Below are 14,978 nucleotides of genomic sequence, written 5' to 3' on the forward strand. Positions count from 1 at the left end.
TATCCATCCAGCGCATTTAGGGCTACAGAAGGTAAATTTTTACATGTAGCCTTAGGAGGAGCCACAAAGTAATAATGGTTGTAAATAAGGGAAGAGCCTCATAAAACATAGGGCAGAGCAACACTTTTTAAATGTTAATGACTTATTTTATTCCTAAGTTTACGCCTATTAATTGCTAGGAAACAAAATTCCAAATCTAGAAACTGAACAGGCTACCTTGTCAAACTTTGATAATCCCTTTCAGATTTCTTCAATTCCAAAAGAGACAGCATTTTCATATGTCATATAACACACTGGGTGGGGAGACTGGGGTTCAAGATCGGTAACAGAACAAACAGTAATTGCAACTTGATTTCAAAAAATGAAATACATCTCCAGAAAAAATTATTCCTGCTTAGTGTGTATTATCAAACTGGTTAAGTTAGATTATGTATCTGATGCCTGGCTATTGTGGGGTGAAAAGAAGAAGACAGTTACAGAGCATAGGTTTTTTAGGCAAATGACTTTTATTAAATATTTGGTAAAGTAAACCATGAAGAGATCACAGATAGCCAGAACAGCTGGTGGTTAGGCTGTATTTTAAGGATCTTCAGGCATTATGTTATTGATCCTCAGATCAGCCCTATGGGGTGACTACAATTTACATCATCATGTCACAGGGGATGGCACAGAAGCATCCAGTTCTTCAGTCGAAATGACTGAGATCTAGTGAATACACAAGGTAGCCCACTCTTCTAAGAATAAAATATGGAAACAAAATCTTAGCTGAATCTGCAGGCTGGAGCCAAATTCACACCACCCAGCTCCAATCAACTAAAACACAGCCAAACCACAAACTGGCAATTGAGAAATAAATGCTTATTTTTAAACATCGTGCAATCCTGTATTGTTTGTAACACAACATCAGCAATTAGTTACAGTTGCCACTTACATATTATATGAAGTTGATTTAGAATATTCACATAATTTCTCTAAATAAGGATGAGGAATAAGTACAGAGAATATAAAGAATCTATCTTCAAAGAGATAAATGTATAGAAAATATGAATTTATTTTAGAAATAACTATCCAGTTTAATCTCTCTCCCTATTATGATTGAATTAGGGTAGAAATATCTCTAAATCATGACCAAAGTATTAAATTTTGTACTGAATTCTGGGAATCACTAGCTGTTTGCTCCACACAAATATCTTTATACTTTTAATTCTCATTTTCTTCACTTTTAAGAATTTATTTTCACTGAAAAGTATTTTTAACATGGTAGTAACATGACAGAGGAGGTGATGTGAAGAATTTAATAAAACAAGATCTCTTCCAATATATCTGGAATCCAGGTGAGGAAAACAATACACAAGAAAAAGTGTCAAAGGACACTGGTTATTATTCGATGAAAAACCTATCTCTACTAAATAAGGAACCTAACCTTTCATAGAGTTGCACTAAAACAGATTCTGAAGATAAACTTTGGTTCCATTCTCTGAGGACGTGGAGCATATGTGAATGGCTCTTCTAGAGCAACCCTGTGGTTGTTGCATGATAACCCTGAATGCCTGTTAACCAATTAGTACATTCAGCTCCAAATGGATCCCTCATTGCCCTGTTCTCAGGTAATGGAGCTAGGTCTATAAACTTTTTTCTCCTGTCAGCTCACATGAGGTCGAGTTATATGGATAAAAGGCAGTGGAACAAACAATCCTATAATTTGTATGGAACCAGAAAAGACCCTGAATCACCAGGGGATTGTTGAAAAAGAAAACCAAAGCTGGGGGGCATCACAATGCCTGACATCAAGCTATACTACAAAAGTACAATCATCAAAACAGCATGGTATTGGCACAAAAACAGACACATAGATCAATGGAACAGAATAGAGACCCCAGAAATGGACCCTCTACTCCATGGTCAACTAATCTTCAACAAATCAGCAAAGAATATTCAATGGAAAAATGGTGCTGGGAAAATGGTCAGCTACAGGCAGAGGAATGAAGCTGGACCATTCTCTTACACCATACACAGAGATAAACTCAAAATGGATGAAAGCCTTAAATGTGAGACAGGAATCCATCAAAATCCTAGAGAAGAACATAGGCAGTAACCTCTTCTACATCGGCCACAGTGATCTCTTTCAGGACATGTCTCTAAAGGCAAGGGAAACAGAAGCAAAAATGAACTTTCAGGACTTCATCAAGATAAAAGGCTTTTGCACAGCAAAGAAAACAATCAACAAAACTAAGAGCAACCCACGGAATGGGAGAAGATATATGCAAATGACATATCAGATAAAGGGTTGGTATCTAAGATCTATAAAGCACTTCTCAAACTCAACACCCAAAAGACAAATAATCCAGTCAAGAAATGAGAAGAAGACATGAACAGACACTTCTCCAAAGAAGACATACAAATGTCCAACAGGCACATGAGGAAATCTGCAACATCACTAGCCATCAGGGAAATACAAATCAAAACCACAATGAGATACTACCTTCCACCAGCTAGAATGGCAAAAATTAACAAGACAGGAAACAACAAGTGTTGGTGAGGATGTGGAGAAAGGGGAACACTCTTCTACTGTTGGTGGAAATGCAAGCTGTTACAGACCCTCTGGAAAACAGTATGGAGGTTCCTCAAGATGTTAAAAACAGAGCTACCAGCAATTGCATTACTAGGTGTTTATCCCAAAGATACAGACATAGTGAAAAGAAGGGGCACATGAACCCCAATGTTCATAGAAGCAATGTCCACAATAGCCAAACTGTGGAAGGAGCTGAGATGTTCTTCAACAGATGAATGGATAAAGAAGATGTGGTTCATGTATATGATGGAATATTATTCAGCCATCAGAAAGGATGAATACACACTATTTGCATCGACATGGATAGAACTGGAGGGGATTAAGTAAAATAAGTCAAGCAGAGAAAGACAATTATCATATGGTTTCACTCAGATGTGGAACACAAGGAAGAGTGCGGAGGGCCAGAGCGGAAGGGAGGGAAAACTGAATGGGAAGAAATCAGAGAGGGAGACAAACAGTGACGACACTGGACTCCAGGAACCAAACTGAGGGTTACAGAAGGGAGATGGGTGGAGGGATGGGGTAAATGGGTGATGAAAATAAAATAAAGTAAAATAAAAATTCTAAAATAAAAAGAAAAAAAGGCAATGGAGAGACACTGCAGCAAAAAGGGCTCTTCTTCCTGTTTTCATGGTGTTTTCAGGGTATTTGGCCTCTGGGGCTTGGTTGCCAGCTGCATGCAGCAGGAAGTCCTGTGTATTCAACCTCCAGAAGTTTGGTGGCCAGAAGCAGTCAAAGCTTCCTGCCCTCTGCACTGTGTCTCCTAATAGGGTGGCAGGGAGTTCTTCCTGCCTGCCAGTCACAACTTGAGATCCATCCTCACCCAGTTCAGGTGTAGACGGTGGAATTCCTCTGTCCCAGGCCGATGCCGTGAACATGTCTGCCATGATGCCGTATGTAGCCGCATTGTCTTCAATGACATCTAAATCCCGTCTTCAGAGAGTAGACCAGGCTTCCCAGTGATCTCTCCCTTGGGTACTCTCCATTCATCCTAATGTATTCTGATAATTTTATCTTAGTAGCCTTTTCTCTTAGTAGGCTTTCCCTTACAAATAGACGATAATTTGTTTTACCTCAGACTTCCCTTGGTTTTTGTGTCCTGACTCAATCCTGACTCAATCCTGACTCATAACCTTGCCACCCTCAATTGTTCAACCCTCATTTGTAACCCCTTTAAGCGCTAGGACAAATCTATTCATTTGGAATTCTTAGTAGAAATTTTCACCTTATCGAGGAACTTACAAAAACAGTGTTTGATATTATGATTTGTAATTTAAGCAGAATTCATTTTAATAAATGGCAAAAGCTTGAGAAATGCTATGTACCTGAGTATTTATGCTTTAGATTAGTATGACACCAACACGAAGGGTGGAGGCTCAGGTACGCTTTGGACTTTGGGAGATTATGAAGCATCACTGCAGGTTCATCCTTGTAACAAAGGAACCATGCTAGTGAGTGCTGCTGATGACAGGAGAGGCCATCACGTGTGTGGACAGGGGCAATTGTACCTTCCTCTTAATTTTGTTGTGAAAATTGCTCTAAAAATAACATCTTAAAAATATTCTGAGAAAGCAATTATATGGCTTCAGAAGAAACGAGAGATAGTTCTTTAGATGGTGACAGAACATTATACCAAATTAGGTAACGAATGCCTGGTGCTTACAAACATACGGTTTTAATTCTAAGCAGGATTCATGAGAAACTATGTTTGAATCGACGATGAAAAATGGACAATTCTTGTCACTCTCTGAAAATACTGATGATCTGAAATACAGAAATTACATCTCATTAATTTAGTAATACATACCATAATATTTTGATGGATAAATAATTTATTTCGACTAATAGTGATATATCAACATCTAAATATTTCCCTTGTCACTGTTCTATGAAAACACTACAACATTTGTGTTCATCTAATTATTCACATTTTAATGTTTTTCCATGTAAGATTAATTCTTTTAAGTCATAAAATATAAACATTCTCAAGAAACTTACGTTTTGGAGAAGAAAGTTAAGCCTTTTGGCCACACGGATGAAGTATTACTCTTAGAGATTTTAACCCATGAAGAACGAATGAAGAAGTTCAACAAATACTATGAGAAAGCAGATTTTATTAGAAGTCAAAGAGAAGCTCTTATACTCATTTGAATTTTGTAGTAACAATAAAGTTAATTCTTTCTGACTTTATAGTATCTGTCTATCTATTTTGTATCACACTGGACACACTGCAAAAGTATCTTACTAGGACTAGGAAGGAGGAGAAACTGACAAAGATAACAATTTGGGGTTTCTGATAAGTGACAAAAGGTTAAAAGTACTTTGTGAAATATTTACATTGGAAAAAGTCCTCGAGATTCAAGTAAGAAGCAGCACCTTGTAATTTTCTTGTGTAGGACAGTTCCTATGCCTCTCCCCCTGTCACCCTAGCTCAGGGATCAAGAAGAATTGTAAATTTTACATTTGGAAAAGCTGCAAATAGCAATGGTGCTGGTCCACAGGGCATATTTGATTAGAAGTTGGGAAGGGGGCAAAATAGTCCATTGATTTTCCAGCTCAAAGTGCTAATTTTGCTCGGTCATGATGAGGAAAACTCAGGCTTTTATTAGTCAGAGCTTGTAGTCTTTGTGTCAAGGGCTCTGACTCCCATAAATACAATGGGAAGTTACTGTAAGGGAAAATACAACAGAAGAGTTGGCATGAACTCTCTACACACTCTTGGCAGAGGGGGGAAATATGTGTATAGGTAGAGGAGACCAAGATGAACCCAGTAGAAAGTGAAAGCTGAAAGAGACTTGAGAACTGCTAATAAATTTATGAGCACTCCCCTCACACACACACACACACACACACACACACACACACACACACACCACACGGCAGATGGTGAAAGCCCAACTGACTTGCAGTGTCAAACACAGACTTTTAAAAGAATTAGTGAGCGACATTTAACCTTCAAAATCACAAGGATCATACCCAAGATAGGCTAAAAAAAGAAAAAAAAATTAAACAATAAGAATTTGGGAAGTCTGAATGAAAATATCAGAAGGCCAACTTCAGAGGAGAAGATTCTTCAGTAAAGTTTATGCAACTTACAAAACATAATAAATCTATGAAAAATCAAAGAGAATGCATGTTTATTGAACAATATTGTCAAGAACGTCTACAAAAAAAAATCCTTGAAAAGCAACTGGAAAACGTCTTCTGCATTAAAGGAAAAAAACAGGTCAATAGAAACTTTTACTGGGAAAAGAAAGAAGTAGTTTTAAGTAATATATATATTTATAAGCATACATATATATGTAAATTATATAAAATTTTGTTCAAATAATTAAATGAAAATATGATGGCAGCAATGTAGTGAGTAGGATTTATGAACAGAGAAATAAAACTATATGAATAGACCACAGAGAAATTCTTGCTTTATACATATCAGAAATTAAAAATTCAATAAATTGGCTCTACAGAAAATTTGAGATGCAGAGCAAAAAATTGATGAAATTGAAAAAAGAGTAAGAGTATTTATTCACCCCACAGCATGAGAAAGAAAAATTAACAGAGTTCAGAAACCTTCAAACACTATCAGGAAAACAGGCATAGTTCTAAATACAATCTGAGAAGAAGAGAGGCAGAAAAAACCTCAGAAAATCAACCTTAAGTCACAATGTATGAACAACCTCTATCATTTATAAACATTTATAGACCTTAGAGTTTTAGCAAACTAAGAGATGTGCACATGGAAACCCCATCTCTGGCGCCTGGGCGGCTCAGTCGGTTAAGCATCTGCCTTTGGCTCAGGTCATGATCCCGGGGTCCTGGGATCAAGTCCCGCATCGGGCTCCCTGCTCAGCAGAGTCTGCTTCTGCCTCTGCCCCTCCCCTTGCTTATGCTGGTGCGTGCTCTCTGTCTCTCTCTCTTGCAAAAATAAATAAATAAATAAATAAATAAATAAATCTTAAAAAAAAAGAAGTTAAAAAAAAGAAATTCACATCTCAGGACATCATACTGAAATGACTGAAGATCCCTTGAGAACACACTTGTACACTGCTGTTGGGAATGTAAATTGGTCAGCAATTACGAAGAAGAGTATGGAGCTTCTTCAAAAAGTTAAAACTACAGTGATGTTTGAACCAGCCATTCCACGTGTTGGAAAATACATAAAAGAATTGAAAGCAAGATTTCAAAGAGATAACTGTCCACCCATGCGCACTGCAGCATTATTCACAAGAGCCAAGTGGTAGAAGCAGCCCGCATGTCCACTGGTGGATGGACGGATTAAGAAAACAGTATGCATATAACAATGCAATATTTTTAGCCTTGAAAAGGAAGGAAAGCCTGTAACATGCTACAACATGGATGAAATTCCAGGATATTATGCTAACAGAAATAAGTCAGTCACACACACATATACACACCCAAAAGCGTATGCTCCCATTTATGTGAAGCATTTTAATAGTGAAACTGATAAGAAGGAGAATGGTGATGACTCAGCCTTGAGGGGAAAGTGGAGGAGGGGAATTATTGTTCAATGAGTATTGAGTTCCAGTTTTACAAGGTGAAAATATTCTAGAGGTCTATTGGCAACAATGTTATAGCTAGCCCTCTAAACTGTATGCTTTAAGTTGATGAAGATACATGATATAGTTAAATGTAATGTAAGAGGTGAGGTAGTGTATGATTTCCACTATATGCAGTCTGGAGAAAAGGAAACTATACAGACAGTAAAAAGATCAGTGGTTGACAGGGTTTAGCGGGGAAGGAAGGATGGATAGGTGGGGCACAGAGGATTTTTAAGGCAGTGAAATATCCTTTCTAACTCCATAATTGTTGATATATGTCTTTACATATTTCTCCAAATTCATAAAATGCACAATATTGAGAGCAAACTTTAAAGTACACTATGGACTTTGGGTGCTAAAGGTTGTCACTATAGGCTTATCAATGGTAGCAAATGAATCACTCCACTGAGGGATATTGGAAGTGAGAGAGTGACATCATGAACACAGTGTAGGAAAAGACATGCACGATGGGTGTTTCAGCTGGCTTCAGTGTGACATGGTTGAAAGTACAGGTTTCCCGCTCTATCTGAAAGCAGAGTGCTCCTAGGAAACTTTTTCCTGAGCTGAAATGATGTAAATTGAAGAAGCAATTACCGTTAATTTATATGGAAAATTTGTCGAGCATTCCCTGACCCAAAGATAGCTTCTCCTAGGCTTTTCTGATACCTTAAGACACATCTTATTAATGGATAAACACAATAAACAGAGCTGAAGCATAAACCTTCAAAAACACGGTTGAAAGCTACACTTGATACTGGGATGCTGAGTACAGTTTCTGAGGAAGGAACCTGACAGGGTGACCCTCACTGTTTAGGGCATGCACTACCTCTGTAACAGCAAACCTAGCACTGAACACAGTTCTCGCTCTTCACCTTTCTTTCATAAACCAAAAATCCCCTTCAGATTTCTTTTGTTCAGCAAATACTGAGACTTTCATAAAAGCAAAGTGACATAAAACAAATTTTTGAAAAATTTTAGCATACATGTAATAATTGGGGAAAAGAGCTATGTTAGTGGTAATTCAATGTATTTTATCAGAAGTCAGAATTAATTTGAAGTAGATGGCCACCAGTTAATAATATATGTGTGAAGAGTGCCATCAGCAAGATGGAGGGTAGAAGTTCCCAATGGTCATTACCCCACAAAAAACCGTAAGAACAATAACCAAACAACTTCAAAATAAAAATGGCTCAGGGAACGCTCTAGATAACAAAGAATCATCAGCATCCAAAATCTTTAAAAAAACTTACCATACTCAACACCCCAAAGACAAAAATCCGGTCAAGAAATGGGCAGAAGACATGAACAGATATTTCTCCAAAGAAGACATACAAATAGCCGACAGACATATGAAAAAATGTTCAACATCACTCAGCATGAGTGAAATACAGATCAAAACCACCATGACATATCACCTCACACTGGTCAGAATGGCTAAAATTAACAACACAGGAAACAAGAAATGTTGGTGAGGATGTGGAAAAAGAGGGTTGGTGGGAATGCAACCTGTTGGTGGGAATGCAAATTGGTACAGCCATTTTTAAAAACAGTATGAAGATTTCCTCCAAAAGTTAAAAATAGAACTACTCTATGACCCATCAATTGCATTCCTGGGTATTTGCCCAAAGCATACAAACACAGTGATTCGAAAAGGTGCTTGTCCTCCATGTTTATAGAAGCAATGTTTATAGTTCTGCAAAAGCCAAAATATGGAAAGAGCCCAGATATCCATCAACAGATGAATGGATAAAGAAGAGGTATTTATATATGAGATGGAATATTACTCAGCCATCAGAAAGAAAGAAAAAGAAGGAAATCTTACCATTTGCTACAACATGGATGGAACTAGAGTGTATTATGCTAAGCGAAATAAGTCAGAAAAAGACAAATACCATATGATTTCACTTGTATGTGGAATTTAAGAAACGAGACAGATAAATATAGGGGAAGGAAGGAAAAATAAAATAATATGAAAACAGAGAGGGACGAAAACCATAATACCTCTTAACTATGGGAAACAGACTGAGGATTGCTGGAGGGGAGATGGGTTTGGTGATGGGGTAACTGCATGATGGGCACTAGGAAGGGTACTTGAAATGATCAACACTGGGTGTTGTATGCAACTGAGGAATCACTGGATTCTTCCTCTGACACTAATAGCAATATGTTAATTAAATTGAATTTAAAAAATTAAAAAAAGAAAAAAAAGCCAAAAAACAAAGAAGCATCAAAAACCTGGGGGAGCTAAAAAATCCAGGATTGCTAAATAAAGTAAAGAAAGCATTTTACCTGCATGACCCAAACCTCCAGTTGAGAGCGGCTCTGCACCTGGAGGAATTCACTCAGAGGGAGTCCCACATGGAGAGAAGAGGAACAGGAGAACCCAGCAAGCTTTACCTTTGTGGACATCGACAGCTTTTGCAACAGAGTCGCCCACTAATGCTGATCCCGCTTGATGGAGCAGCACAGAGTGCCCCCACCCCCTGCATCTACTCCCAGAGGCTGGAGCGGTTGCTGTGGGGAGACTGGCCTTTAGGGGCCCCAGTTGCTGCTCTTAGGGACTGGGCAGCATTGCACCTCACCATATACAATATGAGAGCTGTCTCTGATGTTTGGCCACCCCTGGTCCCAGGTTGGGGCTTTGATGTAACATTACCAGGGCAGCATCTGCTGGCCTGAACGCTGCCCCCCCCCCCCCCCCAGGTCATAAGACATGCTTTGATTGCCTCTAGTGGTGCATGTTGCTGCTTCCCTGTGCCCCTCCCACTGGGATCCATGTCGTGACTCTGGGTCTTCACTGTAAAGGGTGCTCCTGCTGCCCTGAACCCCACTCCCAGGCCTGGATTCTGAACTGCCATTGCTAACACCAGGTTGCTGCTGCGTGGACACTTTCTTTCACCTATGGCAGCTCAAGGTTCTGACCCATCATTGCTAGAGCCAAGCTCCCACAGCCTTGAGTCCCATCTCATAGGATCCATAGCAGGACTCTGAGTCCTCATTGGTGGTACTGTCCTGCTGCATCCCCAGATGCACTTTCAGCTCCCATTTCACAGCCTGCTCTGTAGTTTTGTCACTTATACTCAAAAGGAAGAATGTTATAAACACATGGGCTGAGTAGCTTCCTTCTCAAGGAGCTGAATAGAGAAGAGCCAATTAAAGTTATAGAAGGAAGAAATGATAAACATATTTAGCTGAAAGGTGATTACGATGCATGTATAGTCGAATAACTCAAGGTAGCACCAAATGGATCAATACCCTAATATCCAAGGGCAGTATGATAACTCTGAAAGAGAACCACAATGAATGTACTGTTTGCACAAAGGATGGTTTTTTAAGTATGAAATTGACATAAAAATACATAATGAGGTTAATGAAACAGATTAGATAGTGCAAAATATACCCACATATATATGGAATGGAGATTTCAAGAAGGATGCAAAGTCAGTTAGTGGAGGAAGTAAGATCTTTTCAACAAATGTTGTGGATGAGCTGTGGGTATTGTTTGTAAGTGATGAGTCATTAAATTCTACACCTGAAACTAATATGCTTTATATGTTAACTAACTGGAATTAAAATGAAAACTTGAAAAAGGAAAGAAAAAAATGAAATTGTTTTGGAAACAATTAGTATCAAATAATATTAATATTTATATACCTTATAGTATATAAAATGCTAATGCTAAAAATTGCTCATACATAAATGTAAACTATAAAATTTCAAGGGTATATATATATATATATATAACATTACTTAAAGTGGGCCGGAGGTTTCTTAGATAGAATACCAAAAGCATGATCCATATAAGAAGAAACTGATGAAGTATAGTTCATCAGGACAATTTCTATGCTTTGAAGAAAAAAGAAAGCTAAATCATAGACTTCAGAGGAAATATTTACAAGTCATACATCTAATAAAAGACTTGCTGCCTGCATACATAAAGAATTCTCAAAATACAAAAACACACAAACAAACAAAACCAAGATATTTCAATAGTTAACTTCATCAAAAAACATCTATGGATGGCAAATAAGTACAGGAAAAGATGCTCGACACTATTAGTTTTAGGAACATTCAAGTTAAAACCACTGCAAATCAACTTCCTGTTCTGGAAAGATAGAGAAGATAAACTTTTTGCTATTCTTCCCAACAAATAGAGCCAAAACCCCTGGACATTACATACAAGACATTATAAGAAGATTCAGAAAGATGGTGTTGACAGAAGCAGGCATTCCAGACCCAGGAATGACATGGCAGTGAGCGCCCTGGAATTTCTCTTTACCTCACATAGCCCAGACTGATGCCAGAGAGGCTGGCAACCCATAGACACCAACGGGGACAGACAAAAGTCCCCAAAATATTTTTTCTCTCCAGTCAAAATAATGAGAATAAGGCATGCTAGGAAAACAAAATTTTTAGACCCTGAATTCATTATTCCAATAAACACCCATTGACTCTCATACAAAAACATCACTCAGGAATGGAGGGGAAATCAAGACATCCTGCAACAAAGAAAAACTATGAAAATGTGTCACCACCAGACCCACTCTGAAAGAACTGCTAAGGGGGATTATCTAAGCAGAAATTAAAAGATAGGGGCGCCTGGGTGGCTCAGTTGTTAAGCGTCTGCCTTCGGCTCAGGTCGTGATCCCAGAGTCCTGGGATGGAGCCCCGCATCAGGCTCCTCCGCTGGGAGCCTGCCTCTTCCTCTCCCACTCCCCCTGCCTATGTTCCCTCTCTTGCTGGCTGTCTCTCTCTCTGTCAAATAAATAAATAAAATCTTAAAAAAAAAAATTAAAAGATAAAAGAGAACAAAAGAAAGAATAAAGCTATCATTAGGTCTAATGGACTTCCCTTCACCTCTTGTGTTGTTTAAATTGTTTGATAGTTGAAGCAAAATTATCAGTTGAAGTGAAATTTTAACATCCATGTGATTTTCAATGTAAGTAGAGAGATATTTAGGAAAATTATAAATAAGACACAGTAAAGGAAGGTAAGTCTCTATATTTTACTTAAAGTGCTGTGGATTGTGATAGAGTGTAGACTGTGATATGTGTATATATGATTATCTGTATAAAGACATCTAATATCTATTTTATTTTATATAAAGCAGATTAGAGCATATATGACATATATATGTTTATATATCTAAAGTTACTTATGAAGAAAAGATCTACTTTGGTATAAATTATACTCCATCAGTTAGGTGATGATGCAGAAAAGTGTATCCTTGAATTTTATCTCACAGCATCACAAACAGCATCACAAAAAATGAATTCCCAATGGGTTATAAACTCTATTTAAAAGTTAAAAAATGAAGAAATAAAGAAATAAAGAAAAACACATAAATCCTAGAGCGTAACAGGAAATTATATTCGTGTACTTTGACTAACTTCTGAAGTAGGTCTAAAACAATCACCAAAATGACAAATTGGACTAGAGTAACATTAATACATTTTCTCATTAAAAGACTCCAACTTCGGAGTAAAAAAGCAAGTCACAGAGTCAAAAATCTATTTGCATCTTATAAACTCAGAAAAGAGCTCATATCCAAAATAGGACAAGGACTGGAAACATTTGAAATCTTACCATGTCCTCTTCATCTATGGAGAGCAGGTTAGAGTTCTTAATAGCACAGGACATTGAACTCTCATTCCACGTTTTTTTTTCAGTGCTGATGTAATAGCAATTGTTAGAATGCACAAGCCACTCTTTTGGACAACAGTGATAAGCTGGAGAAAGATTAGGAGATATTATCCAAACGAACCTTGAATATTAACAAATTCAAATTCATTTACATACTCGCGTATGTATACACATATGTGTGCTTAACATAGCCATGTACACTCACAGGGTGAATTAAATAGAACAAAATATGCTTACACACACTCAACAGAGAATGGTTAGCCTATCATTCCCTAACATATGTGCTCATATATAGCAAACACATAAAAATATCCATCTCTACATGTCCTGAGAGTCACTGAACGAAACCACTATTTAGAATAGTAAAATGATATCTCTTATCATGTTATAGCAGGAGGAAATTTGAGACAATGTGTAACAATGGACATGGGGATTTGAGTATTTCCTCAGATTGTTACATTAGAAGTACCACTCTCCTATAATCATTATTTCTGAAAGTTTATTAGATGATTTTCTAATTTATTTTCCTCAAAAGAATATATTATCATCTTTTCCTAGCCCAAGATAGAGATAAAATAGAAACTATACTAATATCAGAACTTTGAAAATGATGTACGTTTCTGGATCCTTGTTTCCACGGATGTTTGGTTCTGCTCCGGTCCTTCAGTAACTAGAAAAATTAAAGCAATCATCATTAAAAACTTAATACTAAACTAAATAATTCATGATGTGAGTTTCTTAGTTTGAAATTTGGGGTATTGTTTAGAATTAGAAAATTCTGTAATAAAATTGATTTACCAGGAAGTAGTTAATGAAGTAATGAACATGTGGGGGAAGATATTTTGAAAGTCCAAAGAACCAAATCTCACCACTTCTTGTAGTATTTGGTTTACACAACCTCAAGAATTAATTTGTGCATTTCTCAATAAGGTCTCCGCTATAACTTTTCTTTGAGTTATGAAATCTGAACATATTTGTAATACACACTACCATTATTGTTATTTCTAATGTGACAAATTCAAAATACCCATTCCAAACTAAGAACATATATGCATTAAAATGAGATAATACAATTCCATAATGTTACACGATATTTTGAGGCACTGATGATCATTAAGGCGAAAAATTTCCTTGTAGTCATTCCAACATTTACTTACAGGGAATAACAGCTATTGTGACCACAGTGGACATCAAGACAAGACAGATGATTCCCAGGATCTCAGCAATGAGCTTTCCTGGACATGAAGGTAAATAGTAGGAAGAGAAATGAAAACACTGAAAAAGGACCGGCAGAAACAATCCTTTAAGAAATTTACATCCAAGAGAACCAACGATGCTCAGGGAGTCAATATAAAAATTTGGACCCCAAACCCATATCTACCATTGCAATCTTCTCTCAGAATATACCATTGCATTTGCAATGATGTTGGTGAAGACTAATTACAACAATGCCTGAACAATTAGTCCTCAGATTTCAATTACAATACCGTACTTTTACTTCATGCTCTGATCATCACAAATGAAAAATACGGGAGATCATTCCCTACTCATTTTCTGCACCCCTGCATGCCAACCGCACATCATAGTGCAGCTTATACCGAGTATATATTAAATGTTTTACCTTTGCAGTGGGAGTTCTTGCCATTCCCTTGAAGATCCTGAGAAGCAGTTTGAAGATTTAATTCTGCATAGGTTATTTCCTGCTCAGTTACTGAAGTGGAACTTTTAGTGCCCTTAGCTTTCCTTTGCTGTCTTTTCGAGTTCTTGACAATATTAAGTTCTGCATAGGTAACTCCTTGGTTATTCATCTCTGCAGCTGAACAGTGTCAGGCACAGTGAACGGAACGGTACTGAAGGACTCGATGAATCGTGTATGTAATGACAAGTTTTCTAGGGCAGTCACACTGGGTGGAGTGTGGGGTGAATGAGTTCATCTGCGGTTGAAACAATGTAAATCTGGTACTAGTTTCCTTAGAGTTTTGAAGAAGCATTTTATGATAGAATAAGTGGTTTTACAATGATATTCTGCATTTAACACAATAATATTGGTTGGAATAGGTAAAGCAATACATTAGTGAAAGAGAAAGACATTCATGAATAATATTGTCCTTATTAATGTAAGGACAGATTCCACAGAAGCATGTCAACACTATTAGAATAACTGGTTTAAAATTAAAATGCTGTTTTAGAAAACAATGCTGCAC

General features: G+C 37.3%; 1 protein-coding gene across 1 annotated transcript; it reads right to left on the minus strand.

Moving 5' to 3' along the window:
- Positions 1–487: 487 nt before the first annotated feature.
- LOC113257894 (NKG2-A/NKG2-B type II integral membrane protein-like) lies at positions 488–14,660 on the minus strand. The gene is made up of 6 exons (XM_026502443.4): positions 14,396–14,660; positions 13,932–14,009; positions 13,391–13,444; positions 12,718–12,860; positions 4,571–4,668; positions 488–4,336 (listed from the first exon to the last, which is right to left on the minus strand). Exons 1-6 carry the CDS (start codon positions 14,580–14,582, stop codon positions 4,210–4,212), a joined length of 687 nt encoding a protein of 228 aa, XP_026358228.1. The 5' UTR covers positions 14,583–14,660; the 3' UTR covers positions 488–4,209.
- Positions 14,661–14,978: the final 318 nt, after the last annotated feature.

The sequence above is a fragment of the Ursus arctos genome, unplaced genomic scaffold (assembly GCF_023065955.2).
Source record: "Ursus arctos isolate Adak ecotype North America unplaced genomic scaffold, UrsArc2.0 scaffold_26, whole genome shotgun sequence".
Classification (NCBI taxonomy): domain Eukaryota; kingdom Metazoa; phylum Chordata; class Mammalia; order Carnivora; family Ursidae; genus Ursus; species Ursus arctos.

Excerpts from the sequence above, each read along its gene's own strand:
- LOC113257894 (XM_026502443.4), bottom strand. The coding sequence starts at position 14,582 with ATGAATAACCAAGGAGTTACCTATGCAGAACTTAATATTGTCAAGAAC. Across the intron at positions 14,010-14,395 it reads CAAGAACTCCCACTGCAAAG|GAAAGCTCATTGCTGAGATC; the intron begins GTAAAACATTTA and ends CTTCATGTCCAG. Across the intron at positions 4,337-4,570 it reads TTAACTTTCTTCTCCAAAAC|ATCATCAGTATTTTCAGAGA; the intron begins GTAAGTTTCTTG and ends TCTGTATTTCAG.